Consider the following 19,668-nt stretch of genomic DNA (forward strand, 5'->3'; position numbering starts at 1 on the left):
CTTTGATACATACCAGGTACGTGTACTACTGTACGTACGTACGTGCGCGCGCAGCACCACTGCACAAGGTGTGATCGTCTGTAAAGTCGATTGAAGAGTGGCCCAGTTGTATTGAAATATAAAGTCTTATCATCTGATAGACTAATATTATGCTAAAGATACTTCTTTGACCCTTTTTATAAACAAAATAATGCACAGGTTTAAGTTTGTGACGTTAGTGGAGATGCAGCGCACTCACACCTGTGCATTATTTGTATAACATTGTTTGAGGATCATGGTCAGATGACTATTATAGCTTTTCATGGCTTTCGAGAATGAAATACTATTTGTGTACATGTATATGGGAAATAACACGAAGCCACATACAAGTACAGTACACTCACTCTTTCCTCAAACTCTTTCCTGAAGGGTGGCCAAAACTTAGGTTTGGGGCACCCTTTAAATTTTTCTTTGTTTGTAAATCATTGCTCATGGTGCACAATTACACATCATTCTCTGATTCCATAGGCTCAATGCCTGTAACTGGACCCACTCCATTTGAGTTGAATTTGGCATAAGTAATGCCATGTCAATGGGGGCAACATTAATACAGATCAATGTATAGAACTTTACATGGAGAACTTAAGGACAATTAATGTCCTGGGAGATTCAAAGGGGCAAAGGAGAAAAAAGTCTAAAATACAGGATGATCCTGTGAATTGCGGATCATCCAATCAGCTTGCTTAACCCTGGAATGTCGTATCAAGTGATGAAAGTTCTGTGCTCTTTTTCTCAATCACACATGCCCACTGATGTGTCGAAAACACATTGTACAGCTTTGATTGTATGTTGATACCTTATTGTAGTCAAGAGATAAAACTCTTACCTTTGGCTCTGTGTACACTGTACATTCAGGTGTTATTTGTATGTTGTTTGTTTGTTGTGTATATGTTTTGGTGTTATTTTTTTTTTTTTTTTTTTTTTTTTTTTTTGGGGGGGGGGGGGGGGGGGGGGGATTTTGAGTATGAGTTTTATCATCGCCAACAATCCGACATCTGACAAGTGGGAGTGTAGAGGCACCAAAACATGCAAGAGAGCAGGAAACAAATGCATGGATTAGAAGGGAGGACGAATACAGACAGCTCCGAACACTGATTTGTCCCATACACACTGCAGTACAATGTACTGAGTATACCTTACTGGCACCTCTTGAGTGGATATGAGAGGATATCTTAATCACTTGACTGTAAAAAATGTCCTTCCTCTGTCATCCAATATCTGGAAACTTGTAAGGATGTCTTCCCCTCCTCCCCCCCCCCCCCCCCCCAGCACGTCACGAGAAATTTGTACTTTTTTTTCTCATTGATACAACCAACACCTTTTAGTATCTTCATACAACAAGGCAATATGCGAACAGAATATATATTTTTTGTATTGTGTTTGTTTTTCTGTCCAGACCCACATTGACAAACAAAGCAAGGCTCCGGGCCAGGGTCGGGTAACCTATTCAGGTTCTGTCTGCCGCTAATTGCAGATTTGGTGCTCTTGTTCCCACACCCAGCAGAGATTGTGTAGGCGACTCTGTGCAGTCCAACAACCTGTGCGCATACATGTTTTATAGGAAAGGCAACTCCCTTCATGCATGAACTGCAAATGAAAAGTTACCAGTCATGTACAAAGGGCACCAAAATGCATGACAACCTCTTCTCACTATAATGCTGCTTACTGCATCATAAATATTCACGGGAAATCAGCAATCACTGACAATATGAGTTGCAGTGAACTTGTCTCGCGGTTCTGAAATATCCACCACTATAACAAACCAATTTGGCATTTTATTGTACAAAATGTATGCGTCGATCTAATAGTACATTGTATCAATGTAGTTGTCCCAACAAATGCAATTTTTCATGAAATGGGCGGGGGGGGGGGGGGGAGGGGGGACCTTATTCATCATAGAGACATTTATGAACACAGTGATGTGGTATGCAAATGGGACCAGTTGCTACACATGCCATCACTAACATGCATTCTTTGTTATCATGATAAAAGACCAACACTACTGTACAAACTTATTTATTTTAATATAAAACTTGACTTAAAACCACCCAAAATAAACAAAGAACGCGTTACCTCTGATATATTTTGGTATGAGAATGTGCTCACTACCTTTCTTAGCTAAAAATAACAATTTTTTGAATTTCATACATAGCATAGTTACATGAAAAAAAATTGTGAGGGCATGATTTCATCAACTTGCTCATATTCATAAGGACTGGTCAAGAAATGTTTTCCTGAAAAATGTGAAATGTCAAAATTTCAAAATCTTCCTCACTTCTTATCTGATTTTCGTATCTTTTTTTTGGAACATTCTATAAGAATTTTTTTTCTCTCTTTTTTTTTTTTTTTGGAGTTTATTTATTTTTGGGGTGGATTTTTTCTTTGAGCTCTCATACACAAACCATCACAGGATCTGATGTCATCTGTATTCTTTTAAGCGTGGTGGACAGAAATAAAAGATGACCTGTGCTGTTGTAATACTTTATGTCATAATATTCATTCATTGTGATGCAACATTCACTTGATGAACTAGACTCATTGGTGACATGGTGGGCTGGAAAGTAAATTAGGCGTTCGCAGAAAATACACACTAAAAAGCACAGGTCTGTAATGATATTTCTTATTGCATTATCATCCTGATAAATCTGAACCTAGATTTTGGTAATTTTGGAGAAGAAAAAAGGTTCAATTCTCGATCACTGAATGATTATGTACTGTAAAGCAAGCTCACTGTCAAGAAAAAGTAGTCATATTATGAAGTTTCAAATTTGTGAACTGTATTAAAAGGTGGAAATTTCCAGGGGTGGAAATTTTTGTGCATTTCATACAACCAGAATCAAGCACAAAAATAATAGTACATGAATGTTTTTGCATGACACAAGCTCAGCTTTCCCCATGTCACCATGCAAGACACCTTTGTAACTGGCGCTGCTCTTGATGTCACGTACAGTACTGCTGTGCCAAATATTTTGTAAGCATTATGCTTTGCAATTCAGGGCACGTGAAAAAATTTTGCTGGTGGTTCAATGTATGTGATTAAAGAGCAATGAGAAATTGGAATCATCCCTTTTCAACAAGCAGAGTTTATAGTGACGTTGAACTTTGGTGATGATTATACGGTTGTGCATTGCATGTTCTGTTACGGGGGGGGGGGGGCAATATTTTGATGTGTGATCAATGTCATAATATCAACTGACTCGCAAACTTTGCTGAAATAAAACCACTGTAAATTATAAATGCCTTTTACAGGACCCGATAGCATGAACTGTGTGCATGCCTGTGCATGTGTGTGTGTATGTGTGTAATTTGACCGACACAGTCTGACAAATGGCACAAACTGTCTTTTGTATAGGGGTAGTTATGAAGAACCCTGCTACATACAGAATTTATCTGGGTGGTCCACTAGGCATTTTATCATGTCACAGAAACAAAGTTAAAATGACTACGCAGCATCCTACAAGATGGGCAACATTCTAAATGCCATGCCTGAAATGACCAAATTCAGTAAACAACAAATTTGCAAATGATACAAAATATGCATTCTAATTCTACATTCTAATTGCATTAAAATATCTATAGCATCCTACAAGATGGGCAACATTCTAAATGTCATGCCTCAAATGACCAAATTCAGTAATCAACAAATTTGCAAACGATACCAAATATGCGTTTTCAACCTATCGCACTAAAAAAAAAAAGAAAAATTGGCCAGAAGACTTCTTTTTTTTTTATAGATCAGCTCATGAGCAGTGATCCAGTGTTCAATGGTCTCAAGGCAACTGTAAGATTATTTCTCCAGAGAATATCTGTTGTACAACTTGTAGAACCAAGAGTGAAGTTTCTGGGGCATGGACCCTATGACAGAGGCACAGGAGGCTACATTTGTATGCCTACAAATACCCAAAATATGGCAACACCTCTTAGAGTCATGCCATGTTTACCTCAGACCGACAGGGACTTTCAACAGCACAAAGCACAAAGCCTGGGGTGAGTCTGGCATAAGTCTGCAGTAAAGGTCCTGCTAGATGAGCGGTCTCTAGATCTAAACAGTCGCGGCATGAACAAGGTGCACACTTTTGGTGACCAGAGTTATCTGTGGCAGAGTGCACATGCATGTACATTTGTATGCGCGCACGAGAAACTGCCGCCTCTCTCGAGGAAAAACGCTTGCCCGAGACGACCGCGGACTCTAAACAGGGGTCTCGCATACCCCCACTGAGTTAGTATAACAAAAAACAAATGCTCACTTTCATCTGGCATGTCCTCCGGTAGTCCTCCTGAGGTCCTCCTAGACCCCGTTTACAGTGCGGGGCTGGGCCGAGCCGCGGCCGAGCCATGGCCGAGCCCAGCCTCAATTGCGGGGCCAAGCCCCGCAATTTTGTCCGTTTACACTGCCGGGCTCGGTCGCACTTTTAATTCAAACCTTTCAATATTTTGTCGTAGTGGCGCTCTGCTTGTAAACAAACGCAATTTGGTATAGTCTTGTTTTCAGACCCTTTGCCAACTGGATTCCGTAGCGACGAAGTCGCCGTTCGAGCAAAGGCTTTTGCCGAAGGAAAAATCCTTTGCAGTAAAACCACCTTAAACTATACTAGTTTTCGACATTGAGGGGGTTAATAACGTGAATAGCGAAATAGTACGGGCAGAGGGTCTAGAAGCCAAACTAAAATTGGTCCCGCATTTGGCCTTTTGTGCGTTTACACTGAAGCGGGGCTGGGCCGAGCCGCGGCCGAGCCTCGCACTGTAAACGGGGTCTCAGACAGGGGACTCTAAATGGGGTAATACTGTATCCTCACATACAGTGTCATGAGTATTTTCTATGCAGCATGCTATAACAATATCAAGGTATGGACTACTCTTCCTGTATACAGTACAGTAGGATTACAACATTATGATAGACAGCACGGGTAACAGGCATGACATGACAAACACGCACATACCGGTATATACAGTATCATCATGGAGCTACAAGCAGCTCCATGGCATCATCTGGATGCGACCCAGACCCTGAAACAAGCTCAACTCAAGTGGCAGAGAGGTCTGGCAAACAGGATGAATAATTGCTTTCGAAACTGAGCAGTGTGTGCAAAGGGTGGCATCAACTGGCACTATATTCTAGAACTGCATCTCGATCTGTAAGCTTGAATAGGCCTAAACATTTAGTTTTATTTCAGACAATTGTATCACTGTTGATGGCCACTGAAAGAGAAGAGCAAAAATAATGCAATACCAGTGCCATTTTTGTAATGTTTTCCTATCGTGCTTTTAAAGCACTGAGGTACAGTCTAATGTAGTCCTATATGTGTACAAGAAGTTTGGGTCAATCACCATTACCTCATAAACTCATTGTCTGTTAGGCAAACACAGAGAACCTGTGACCTCGCTGCCCGTTTGCTCTCTGATCCTGGTTGAGTCAACTCACTCCCTGACTCCAGATAGGGCTACGTTTGTACGAGTACATTGTACAAACGTACGGGTTTCTGGCAGAGAAGAATCTTTCATGTGATTGGAGTCCTTCTAACATGCTTCCCCCTGTGCTGAGTACACTGGTTCTAGGTTTGAAGTATTGTACATGTTCATGTGATATCAACCAAGCATTGTACTGAGCCAGGCTTTCCAGTACAAGTTGAGGTCCTGTACATTTGTACAGTACACTTGGCATTCAGAGATGGGTTCTTCCACGATCAATGCAAATCCAGTGTAAACTCATCAGAAGATGCTCACATCTCATAAAAAGCTGAACAGAAGGTTTTCAATTTCAGAACCCTACCAGCACCCCCCCCCCAAAAAAAAGAAAGAAAGGTAGAATGTACATGTACATGGACCATAATAACGTTTTCCTCACTTTTGTATAATTTCATAAATGTCTAAAAGCTATAGCTGCCTACAAATGCCCGGAATCATGACATCGGTTTCACTAGAAAACAGTGCTAGAGACCAAACTTCTCATGGTAAAATTACTCGGACCGCTGGGGACACTATTTTCATACATCAAACATTAAGTCTAGTTTGACCTATCCTTATCCGTACCACAAAGATCAGCAAACAAGTTGTTTTTCCAACAGAGAAATGCTTCTTCAAAACAAACCAGACCAGAAGCATGTCAAGAGGAAGCCAACTTTTCCAAAAACAAGCCCTCCACACGGGACGCAGGGGAGAAAGACGAGGCAGGGAGAAGGAGGGGGAAAAAACATGAAGGGTGGAGGATACACAAAAACAGAAGGGTGGAGAGGATGGGGCAGGAAGAGCTGAGAGACAGAGACGAGTGGGAGAGGCGGGAGCGGGGAGATCGAAGAGGAAGTGCGGAGAGAAAAGGGGGGTTCCCCCAGCGAGACCAGCACTGAATACAGGGCAGGCTTCCCTGCTTCGTGTCACAGTGCATTTCAATGATACCCCAAGGCATGCACTTGACTTCCTGCCAAAGGTCAGCATATTACAGTCATCCAAGGGACAGTTCCCACAGACACGTCTGCCGTTCCATACCCTACTCTTACGGGATGTTATACACTACAGTTTGTACACTGTACATATGTACATTGTGGGCCTACATTGGTAGTGTACACACATGTATACGTCATGTTAATTTTGGTAGTCTGTAAACAAGCATGTACAAAGATACCAATTTGAACATCATCACCAGAAATGTGAGTGTTATCTGCACCGACATTGTCACTATCAAGTCACACTGGACACTGATACCTACTTGTAACTGTCATCTTTATTACCATGATAATGATAACAAAGTAGATGTTGACATCCAGCCAGTTATTTCCTGCCGTGCAAAACTATCGCAGTAACCTCACTTCCTGCAGAACTCTCCCAAATTTTAGGACCCACAGTAATGTTACTACAGTCAACCTTGCTTATGGTATCAAATCGACCTCGCCTAAGTCATAATCACCTTGAGAAGTTGAAGGTCTTTCCAAGTCCTCTTCCTTTTATATTCTACTGATTTTAACCCCTCATAAGTTGAATTTTCTCTTAAGTCGAAGCTATTTCTTCAGTCCAAACAGATTCAACTTTCTAAGGTAAGGTTGACTATACATTCATAGAGCCCCTGGTCCCTGAAATTCACCAAGATATTGCTCAGTTCCTGTAGTATCTGATGTTCAGCTTTATATCATATAGTAATTGGTCTTCGTTCTGTGATGTTAGACTTGCATGAAGAATGCACATTGCTGTTCCACACCGGGTACCACAGTAATGTCTCCCATCTGCAAACTGATACATACTGACACCATACCTGGAAAAATTCTCTGATTCAAATCTGTAAATATCTTCTGCAAGAAAACAGTAGATGTGAGTGCTGTGATTCTTGGTATAGTGATGACAGAGCTCCTCGTGGTGCCCTTTAATAAGAAAATGTGACATTGCGATGTCTGAACAACAGAAATGAGATTGTAAATCTGTCTTGCAAGAGGGATGTCTAGAAGGTAAAGTACCCCACAGAGACAGCCTACGGAGATACAGAAAAAAAAATAGGGCCTACATCAGAAATATAATGGCATCAGAAACAACAAATAGAAATACGAAAATTACCAAGTTTGCTTCAAATCACTTTAAAGGATAGGCCTATGACATGTGAAAATATGTTGATATTAGACCACGACATTTGACCTCTTAAAGATGGTAAATACTTTAAATATCAGGTGAAATGCCTCATTTTGGCACATTTTGCAATTTTGTAGTATCATGTTTTGACTAACATATTGCTTTATAAATACCAAAATCAATGGTTATAACAACAAAATTTGCACATTGACCTTTGCAATGCTACAATGTTACACGTACATGTACACTGTATATGCCTCTTCCAAAGGATGAAAGATTACATTGTACAATATGTACATTGTACCAAGTCACACTTCTTGACTGGTCAGGGTTTCTTTAGGCCTGCACATTTCATAAAGATATCAACTGCCACTGGATTATCATTTTTTTTAAACCTGTTGAGGACGAGCTGATTTTGGTACAATATGCATATTTCCCATAGACACCTGCCCGAGTATATTTAGGACCCGTCCTCATTATGTTAATTTACACAAACACATGCAAATCACTTTCTAATCTCTTTCCCCGTCTCTTTTTCAAAACACCAACGTAAAAATGTTTCACTCTGGTTTGATAATATATAGTGTAGAGGCACAACTTGATGCGATGACTGTTACACGTTTGTATGTTCAATTAATTTTTTTTTTAAAGACTTAGAATCTATTGCCATGAGCTTTCATACAACAAACGAGAGTTTCCATATATCCTATAATAGTAATCAGTAAGTCCAGCTTCAATGACTCTACCACACAGCACTCTGCATGATACGTGTATGCACCGCAATATTACAGCAGAGTGGGTACCAGAGGCAGGCTAGCTACTGGATATGATGAGCATCACAACGACACTGGCAGACAGAGGCCTGCACGATTTCAATCAGGTTAGCAGCAGGCAATTTGCAGCACATTGTCTTAACATCTGCGGCTGATAATAGTCTGGAGAGAAGTCAATGCTGCTGCTGTAATACAATAATGTAGCCTTCATCCAAGCCACTATGAATTATTGATTCCCTTCATTCCTACCATATTGAATGTACTGTTTTGGCTGAAAACCATTTCCACAATTTCAGTGACCTTTGTCCTTTGACCTTGAAGGATTTTTGCCAACAATTAATTTAAAGTGTCTCTACTTCATGTATTGTATGAATAAACATACTTGACCCACAAACTAAGTATTACAAAGAAAATCCACTGAATATTTTGTTTTTCTTTCCAAATGGACGAACAAATCATAAAAACATAATGGCCTAGAATATTAAAATTCCTTTTCAGGTGGGAGTATCAAAAATGGAAATAACATGTACATCTGGGTCCAAAGCACAAACAATGTATTTTCAGTAAAGTCATGAAGATAATGGTCCTTGCAAAAAGAAGAGAACATGTTGGCATTTGAAGCAATCATGCTGTGGCTTGTACTACTGTGTACAAAGAAGAAAAACATGCACATTGTGATTTCTGATAGAAAAAGCAGTACCGTAACTATCAAAGCTCATCCATTGTCATACTTGATGAAAGATGTTTTGCATTTTTTGAAGAATTCATTTTTTCAACACAATGGCACTGAGGCCCCCGTGGGCCAATTACCTATAGATATCAAACTGTACTTTGCCTGGAATTGAAGCCCAGAGTGGCGCGCAAATGGATTGAACAGTTGTGTAATGATCATTTCATGAGGTCATATGAGTATCATGTGACATCATGTGACTTGTACAGTATGGCAGTGTAGGCCTACCTACTGTTTGTACACATATCCATGGAATACCCATCATGCATGATTACTCTTTTATTTTTTAAGGAAGTCGTATGACCCTTCGAGGTCACACTCATGGTGCAAGCATTGTACGCTTTTAAAAGTGCAGTTACGAGAGAGATGGTGTTCATTTTATGATAAAAACACATTTGTCACAAACAAGTTCGAATACAAACAAAAAGAAAACAAACACAAGAATACGATGTATCAAAATACTGTTTTTTGGGTAGAATTTTCATTTCAATTCTGAAAATTAACAAATTTTTATACCCCTGAGTGTGACTTTTGAACAATGTGATTCATAGAACTTACATGTATGTGAAGCAGAAAAGATTTTCCTTTGGTTGAATGTATTGCTCCAGTCCCAAAGTATAGAATGCCAGTAGCTATTTACCTCATTTATAAGATTCTCTTGTATCACTAGTAATACAAGAGAATCTTATAAATGAGGTATAACACACTGTACATGAACATAAAATTTGGCAGGCGCTACGCTCACTGGAGTTACACAGACTACATTGTACATACATCTTTCAAGAATATCAATTTACAAATAATGTAGAATAGACTTATGGGGAAAGTTGCAATCGATTGCAAGTTGCAACTGATTGTTACTGGCCAATCAAAATCATTGCTGCATGCATGTCTTCTTAAGAGGGCAGACCCTGAGCCAATCAGAATGGTTGTTTCAAAATTAGCAATTATTTGCAATTGATTGCAACCTTCTTGCAACACCCCATAAGAGTGACACAGTGTGCATCTCCCCGAACCTGCAGTGTACCAAGAAAAAGAATAAGGAGAAAGACAGCCTGAGTGTAAGTCGTAGCACACTTCGTGGAATACTCTTGATGCCTTTGCAATCTGACCCACGAGTCACAGCCGTGCGTCAACTCCCTCTGCATCATCGTTGCTTGGCTATGCAATGACGTCGCTGTCTAACCTCTAATAGCGTGACTTTCATCAGCTATTTCAGCACAATCAATCAGCATTAATGGATTGGAGCAAAGAGTGTGGATCTTGTGGGGATATGGGGGGGGGGGGGGGAAAGAGGTGGAGGGGGAGGAGGAAGGGAGGCCTGTATTGTTCCCTAGTTTGGTGATTACATTGTGTATAATATTGACTGTCTACAGTACAGATTCCAAGTCCAATTCTATCGCTTAAATGTATAGTGTCCTGCTCATCACACAGAGCGCAGTAATGTCTTGGTCTCTAACCATTTTAGTAGCTATCACTGACAGTGAAATATATATTGTAGGAGGTCAGAAGTAAATAGCCAGTTTCTATGGACATTGTGCCAGCTTACCCTTTCCTTTCTAGTTCTACCCCTCTGTTAGCTGAATTGGTGGGTCATTAGCACGCCCCTCTTGCTCTGATTGTATTTCAAAGGTTCTTTTGTGCATATATTACGTCTATGATTGATGTGTCAGCTATGAAATATCAAGTGTTGAAATAGAATGTCTGTCAATTATAATAATCAGTTTGGATCACACACACAAGGCAGCCGTCTGGCTTGCAGACTTCTGCTTTGTGATTATCCACGTCATAAATTACCCAGACCCCTCAGCATGCACAGAAATCCAGTCTGTTCTCCATACACATACAGTGCAACAAGAGGTACAGTTGAACATGTGTACACTGTAGTTTCCTGCCAAAATTTGATATCTTTTCAGGCCATTAGAACTTGTGAATTATCATCCTTATACACTAATATTGTGTATGAGATAGAAAAACAAACTTACTGATAACACTTCAAAAAGCATTCACCTGGAAAAAGGGGGTTCTTTTCATCAATTGTCTGTTTGATGCATGAGTGCAAACTTGCACAGAACAGTAGATACAGGTGTATACACAGTTGTGGATACAAGTTGTACATTTGTAGGTATGCAGCATAATAATGCGGTACAAGTTTAGAGTATGTGGGTGTGATGTTATGACATCCCAGCATTGTAAATGATCATGCCAAGGCAGCAAGTGGAGTACTTTTCTTGGAAAGGCATGCAATCACATTTGCTTTTGTAATAAATGTACACCTACAAAATGAAGAGTTGCATTCATATAGTTCAAGTTTGATTAGTGAGCTTCTGTTTTCCATATTGCTTCAATACAAGAAGGACATGATGACATTTGAGAAGTGAAACGATATCCATTATATTGTTCAACATTTGTAACAATTTAAGAGGGGAAGGGGATTATACAAATACTTGATTAATCACCTGCAGAAATATTATACAGAATATAATATAAAGACAAATTGAAGAGTTAAAAGCAATCACATCATTACTTGTCTATTTTACATACCGGTAGATAGTGAATGTGATAACTGTCTACAAGAAACTCTAAACCATAACATTTGTTTCGTGTTTACATTTGATTATGGTGAAACTTCTAATACTGTACTTGCTTGATATCAGTCTGTTAAATCAAAATTAATTTCACCAGGGAGTAAACTGTTTTTTAAAAGCACTGCATGAACATGCAAAGGTCATAAACAAGTACAACTATATATAAAAGACTATATAGTTTGCAATTACAACAGTTATTAAAGTTTTAAGGCCAAGTAAAAAAAGAAAATAGTTTCTCGTCCGGGTTTTTTGAGCAAGGCGATGAGGGAGGTCCTTACTATTTGATATCTTACTATTTTTTCGAGGATTGTCAAAATGAAAGTACAAGTAATATGTGTTTCTCGTCCGTTAATTCTGAGAAAGGTAACGAGAGAGGGCTTTACTATTTTCTATATCCAATTTATGAAATGAAATATCACTCTGGTAGCTGTGTTATGAGAGACCAGGTCCCAAGTGTATATCTTGCCTGCACTCTGTGCATTTTCAAACAAATAGATAATATGTACCATACTTGAAATGAAACTTCATGCACGCAGAAGTGGGCATTTTCACAGTAATGGGGTCCATTTCAAAGACACTAGGTAATCTTATGTTTCCAATGTGAATAACCCACCAAACACTTTAGCACTGTATAAAGCTCACCTAGGAGAGATAACTTTGTCCAGATTTTGCTCCAAGCAGGCTATCTATAAAAATTTATTTCAAAAAACGTAAAAATAGTGAACGTATGTAACAGGTGGACAGACATTTGTGTACTAATGCATGACAGTCAAATTAAATACCTTCTATGGTAAATGAGCTTTTCTTTACTAAAACAACTGATATGGATAAGAAGATACAATATCACCCCCAACATTTAAATTAACTGTGCACTATAGTACACTTGTAGAAAAAACGAACGTATGTAACATGTGGACAGACGTGGACGTTACATTTTTGTCCGTCCATGTTACATACGTTCAGCCTAAACTCTAGAAAAGTACCTTAATGCACAGGTAGTTTGATTTCTTTGGATGATGTTATCTCTTATCATCCATATCAGTTCATTTAGTAAACAAAGGATCATTTTCCATGGAAGATACTTAATTTGACCGTCATACATTAGTACACCAATGTCTGTCCACCTGTTACATACGTTCACATGAAATTTTCATCTTCAATTTGCAGAAATAAAAAAATATATAAGTGACTCATTTAAAGAAAAAAATATTATTCAGGAATCACTTAAAGCCATTGTATTTCATTTAGAATGTAAAGCACTGTGGATATGTCCGAAACACCAAATGTAACGTTGGGGGGTCCCATTACCTTGAAAATGCCCAAATACATTTGCTTTTTCTTTCCACTACAGATGTCAAGGGAAAATGACCATCTTATTATTCTTACATGTAATACTGGTATTTAGTGTTGTAATGGTATTTCTGATACCGGTGTAGTTGCAATTCTGATGTATTGTGCTATTAACTGAAACAGGTATAAAACATTCTATCAACAAATGTACGACTGAAATAAATTCCATGATATTCAAACCACTGCCTTATTTATCATTGGTGTTTGTGACTTTTTGTGTCCACACAGCTGGTATGTATCTGCATCTCTTCACAGCACAATATTGTAGCACATTCAACTGGAAACTGGCTGGTACAATTGCAGATGGATGTCTAAATGATACTGATATGGCATTATAGCATTAAACATTTAAAGATGTTTCTTCATGTTCTAAAAGGACATTTGATGATCACTCATCATTTGGATGATGAATGATTGTACTGTATACCACACTACAGATGATACGACTCACGGCCGTGTCCGTGAACTTACATCGTAAAGAAAAGTATCCCGCAGAAATACGAGACAAACCAGAATCCATGGAAAAGTTATTTATTTTGTAGATACACCCATTTAATAATTCTACATTTGCTGGAAAAGCGCATTCATTTTCTATTCAAAATAGAACAATACATCGCCGTCAGATGCAACGTTACAGAGCAGAATGTTAGGGCCTCTACACATTCGAATGTGTTCATGCGTGCGTGCAGACAGCTGACAGACCAGGGGGATGGGGACCCTGACAGCTGCAGACACGCATCACTGGCACCGTACCTTCCGACACTGCACACACATGCACATAGTCACAATGGCATGAAAATGTACCGGTATGTACATACAAACTCGACACAATCCTCACAAGCATTTGTACAGTACAATTCATCCGCTTAAAATATGAGAAACGGGGAAAAATACGAACAATGCGCGAAATATGCGTGGAATATCAGCGATTGTTCGCAAAAAATGTTGCCGCTACCGCGTTCACGACGTACCGAGTGCGCTGTACATCACAGCCCAGGCCCGCGCGCCCATCCATATCCAACTACAGTTCGACTGCTTTGTGGGTCATTCCTTCTTGCCGAGCTCGCAGTGTGAAATACATGCGTTATTTCATACGCACTACAGAAGCTACAGCTATACTACAGCTAAGTAGAGGACGCAAGGCGCAATTAGAAATGAGACATCACGATTGGTAGGTGAATTGTCGATTTTTTTTTCGGCGGCCGAAAAAATAGTAAATATCAAAAAAGTCGATGCGGCAACTGAAAGTCGATGCGGGCAGGGAGCGGGCTGGGACGAGAATTATGAATTTCTTGGTATTTTCAGCGCCATTTTGAAAATAGTAAATAGTAAAAAAATTGATGCGGCTGCCAAAATCGATGCCCACGAGGACGAGAAACTGGTTTCTTTTTTTACTTGGCCTAATAGAAGTTGTGGTACTTCAGTACACTGTACAGACCTACAGTGCACACGTTGTATACTGTACGAGCTGAAATTTTTGCGAATTGATACTTGGAGGACATTTTCGCGTGTTGTTAATTTCATGGTTGCAAGGGTCTAACTAAACTTACTTATTCGCGTGTTGTTATTTTCGTGGTTCAAAGGCGAATCGCAAAATTCGCGAAAATAAAACCACCGCGAAAATTTCAGCTCGTACAGTATGTACAATACACTGTACACTACCACATGTACAGTTGTTTGTGTGTTGACTATAATATAGTCTTGTTTGAAAGGACCAAAAAACATCATTACAGCAATACACAATTTTTCCTCTTTTGTTTAGAACCATTCTTTCTTTCTTCAGTGAGCCTTCATTTGTTTGGGGAAAAAAATTGTATGATTCAGCTTTAATCTGTTTGTACTAGAGTACATAGTACTAGTATCAAGTTTTTCGAGCTTGTGAAACTTGGGAAAATGTATCTACATGTAGCTGTAAGTAGCCATTCTTCTTTGTGCATTAAATGTGGTGATTTAAACTGTTTTCAAATGACAGAAAAGTAGGAGCAAAATTAGGTTCTTGTACATGTTTTTGTCTGAACTCTACATGCAGTTTGTACTGTCAAGAAAGATCACTCGTGTGATCTGCATCATTGTCGACCAAGTGGTACAGAAGGAATGACCCTTACATACAATGTACACTGTACAAATCTTGTATTTATTTATTTCCCCTTTAAAATCTCCTGACTCATGCCAAGTGATTTCACCGTGTTGTCAGTGCATTTTCCACTTACACAACTTTTCGGAACAGGTCACTGAATTGACACTACGACTGAAATGCAAACCACAATACACACATACTGCTCCAAAACAAACAAACGCTTGTCACAAGCACAAAAGAAGAGCTAGCGAGCAAGGTGCAGTTCAGTTAGTGGTGTCTGGAGGTATCATCTCTGCCTAGAGTTGAGTCATAAATATAGCACTTTAATACAAGTTTACCACTCAACTACAATACATTGTGAAGTGCAATACACTGTGCATTATATTTAAAAACAAACACCAGAAAGTTTAAGAAGTCCACAGGAGACTTTCATTTCAACAATCCAGTCATTTTGTAACATTTGTCTCTAAGTTCCCTACAATATGTATTTTGATGTTCTGCATGATTTTTTTTTTTTTTTTTTTTTTTTTTTTTGGTCATCAAATATGGCATACTGCGCCAGGTACGATGAATACATGAGCACTGTGTATCAACTATCACTTTATTGGTTGTATACAATGTACACGTACAGTGTACTGTAGCAAATAATACACTGTATCACTATGAGCGCCTACCAAGCTTTGCATAAACCACAAACAGGTGCGACAATGCACGTGGGAAAAGTGATCAGTGTGGTCAAATTATGCAAAAGGTTGAATGATCCACCTTTCTTGTGCATTGCGTTCAATGTAAATGGAGGATGCAGTCTTCTGAGACATTGTTCATAAAATATGGGACCCTATTCTATACATTATTATACAATGTAGGGCCTACATTGTAGCCCCTATTTATTAAGAGTTACAGTTTGTACAATGTACACTCATACAGTTGTATTCTCCAGGCAAAATAAAAGCAACACTGTAAACTGTGTTAACAGTTACCGTATACAAACAATGCAGTAACAATAAAGAAGTTGTTGCAGATGTTTTGCCATGGGTTTGAATGCCAGCCATTTGATGCAATTTATATACAATCGTACACTGTAAGTGCACTCTATCGTTCCCATTTTGCTGGACATAACAATGTACAAATGTACACAAACAATAAAAGTTTGAACATGACCAAGAGTGAACAACAGATGAGGTGCACAGATCTGGATGAATAGAGTGCGTGCATTATGTGCGTACATGTATACTGTGTATGTACGGATATGTGGGGGGGGGGGGATCAATGGAATGGAAATTATACATGTATTGGGATTTTGTGTGAATGGTCTTCTAAAAAAGACAGTTCTGGGTTACGGGTAACTGTACATATGTACAGGTACATGTACTGAGCGTACACTATTCGTTCAGAATCAGCAGACTATCAGTCCAAGATTTCGTAAGATCTATTTGTTTTTTCGGAAGTGTGTGTGTACAACACTGTGAACTTTGTGGCAGAAGCAAGACTTTCATAAACCAAAAACTTGGCATACCAAGGGTACAAGGGGTATATCACTCAATTCTGAGTGATACACACCATTAAAATCAAAACAATAACAACTGTACACTGCACAGGAAGGTCACTCATGCCTTTGCATAACTAGTGTACAAAGGACAGTCGGTCCTTACAATCTCTTGTCCCAGGTTGGCACTCTCTAGTGCAGTACAAGGTACTCATTTTGCACACAAAATGATCAAAGTGCAGGTTGTGTACACTCTATACAATGTGGCTTTAATATCCTGGGTGCCTTGCTAGCATGGATCAATCTAGTGACCTTGGGATGAGTAGTAGAGTCATATCAGTACAGGTAAAGTAGTCTTATATATGCCTATCCGTACATACATTTGTAACATGAATGCAAATGAGACATTGCTCTCGGGCCAGATATGACAGGCAATGCAAAGCACAGCAGTAATACTGGATAAATTGATATTGGGTACAAGTATGTACAATTGTACTTGCCTATTCTGTCTCTAAGATTCTTTTTCAGATGATTTTTGGAGGGCAAGAAGAGAGGAAATGTTTGTGGCAATCTAACTGTAGTAAAGAAAATGGGTTCCATTTGAATCACAAGATGTGAGCAGATACAATGTAGACATGATAGCTAGACGACAAAATACTGTGTGTATTCAGCTGCAATCGTCCATACAGCCAACACATGCAGTATTTAATATGTACACATTGACTACCCTCTAAATGAGGAAATGGTGTATCAAAAGCATGGTACCAGCAACCTCGTACACTTGAGAAATGTGTCTTGTTGTACTAGACCTACTGGGAGATGGGGTGAAGGGGGTCAGTCTACAGTGTACAGCTGTAGATGCATGCATGTATGCATACAATGTACTTTGTAAGTGACAACGTAAATGTTCAGGAGTTACAAAATACTCTTTGGAACAAATGAATGGTCCTTCCAACCAATACAGCAAAATAATGCATTGTCTGAAAGACACTTTGCCTCAAAAATGGTCAGGTGGATACAATGTACAGTATATTATACATACATGTGTATCCCTGTAATGGGGCTAATAGAATATCCATGTGAATGAGTGGGCCAGCTGTCAGAAAAGAATCAAAGTAAAATTTCCTCATGTCTCCTTTTTCATCTTCTAATCCCATGATCAAATTCTTTTTTTTTTTGCTTGCATCTACTGTAAAATTGGAAATTTTCGTGGTGTGGAAATTTTCACACATTTCGCGCAACCAAACGCTAGTGCAAAAATAAAAGCATGCGAACATTTTTGCATGCAATAAAATTCTACGTTCCAGTAGTTAATGTCCTGATTCCGCGGAATTAAAAACATGCGAAATCCATCTTACCCAGCCATGCGCGAAAAGTTACTCGCGCGAAAATATCCACTTTTACAGTGTTCTTATAAAACTAAAAGGGCCTTCGCTCGGCACTGCACTTCCCTTGCAACGCACACACACACACACCCACTTTCATCTAGTACAAGAATCTTCACAAGTGATAAAAGGAGGCAGATTAATAAGAAGAGGAAGGATATCTTGAGATTCTGCAAATATGGTGTTGAAAAAAGTGAGTATCAACAGTCAAGCTGAATTGTGGAATTAGCAAACTTTATAATTATTCATTTATAATGTGATATACGATTACAAAGAAAGGGTGGATTCTAAATGCACTCCACTCCACAGATTTGGCACTCAAAGGGATTGTCAAGAGAGTATGTCACCATTCATTCTTTAGAGTTCTATGTTTGTGATGTTGTTGCTAGATCACTGATATTATCTAAATTCATTCAATTCTTATCTCATGTTTTATTCACTAATGTTTTGGCATTTGCTCCTGTCTAGCATTTAAGTTAGATTGTTCATGATCTATCCAGAGCTTCTGCACTGCAGACAATGTGATGGCCAACGAGCAAACAAGCAAAAAAATAAAAATAAAACTGCAGGTTACCGGTTGGAATTAATTGATTAATTTAGTGGTGCTGACCTTGTAATAAAGACGGAGCAAATAAATGAGTGGGCAGACTCTGGGCATGAAACGGGAAGCTTCTTCCTCTACTTCTCCCGCTGCTGCTACCGCTACTACTACTCCCACCCACTCCAGAGCTCGGGGCACTGTTCTCTGACGAGCTGTGGTCGGAATCTGGACTTCTACTTGCACCAGAACCCCCTGGTATATTCATCGCCTGTCCATTCGTATGCGTACTCGTGCTCCCCAAGGATCGGGCGCGATTCCTTTGTCCGTTCGATGAGGAGGAACTGGCATAAATTCTCGCACCGTTGTGGTGTCCATTTGTGTTACCCATTGCGATATACGCACCGCTGGCGGGGGATCCGCCGGCTGTATCTCCGCCAACAGGCGCTGCATACACCGTTCTTGGCCCAGAACTCACTTTCTGCCCCATACTGGATCAAACAGTTATCCTCACGTCCACCTTTGGATAAAATTCCACAAATATTCCCAAATGATCGGCAGCGTTATCCGAAAAAGATTATGTCACCGTCGCATTTACACTGGTCGCAAGGTGATCGGCCATGTTGTTATCTCTCGATGTTTTCATCGCCTAGTCTTGCTACAAATCACAGTGCACATAAGTGACGCACACAGCACACAGACACTGAACACCGAGCAAAACACAAGTAAGCATAGGGAGCAACAACAGTGACCTCCAAGTGTGTGTGTGTTGTCTACAGTATGGGTGGTGTATCGGCTGGTGCAGGGCGGCCGCTGGAAACATCATGTAGTACGATGTATAAAAAGAGCATGACCCGAGCTCAAGGTGGCGTCCCGCTGAAAACAAAGAACTCGCAGCTGGGACGGACACCGCGTGATTTGGAAGATCAAAATGATACTAGTACAGTGTAACGAAAATAAAGGGTAGGCCTATATTTATATAGGCCTATATCTATATACCGAATCAATCTTCTCAACATTCTCACAGATACCAACAAAATTATACCTTGCTAACGTCCAAGAGTATCATGGATTCATCCCTGAAAAAAATTAATCATAGTTAACGAAATGTAAATTTGATGGGTCATAACAGTGCTGCACCGACTTGCTTT

The 19,668-nt window shown here is 39.5% G+C and overlaps 1 protein-coding gene across 1 annotated transcript in view; it reads right to left on the reverse strand.

Annotated features, from left to right (window-relative positions):
• The window catches only part of LOC139742448 (uncharacterized), a 38,107-nt gene extending 18,927 nt beyond the window's left edge, over positions 1 to 19,180 (reverse strand). Inside the window, exon 1 of the mRNA XM_071652987.1 lies at positions 18,590 to 19,180. Coding sequence (XP_071509088.1) covers positions 18,590 to 19,007 — 418 coding nt within the window. The 5' untranslated portion in view covers positions 19,008 to 19,180. The remainder of the gene's footprint in view (positions 1 to 18,589) is intronic.
• Positions 19,181 to 19,668: the final 488 nt, after the last annotated feature.

Source organism: Diadema antillarum, unplaced genomic scaffold (genome assembly GCF_040938485.1).
Source record: "Diadema antillarum isolate AM-2024a unplaced genomic scaffold, OU_Dant_1.0 seq00001000_RagTag, whole genome shotgun sequence".
In the NCBI taxonomy this organism is placed as follows: domain Eukaryota; kingdom Metazoa; phylum Echinodermata; class Echinoidea; order Diadematoida; family Diadematidae; genus Diadema; species Diadema antillarum.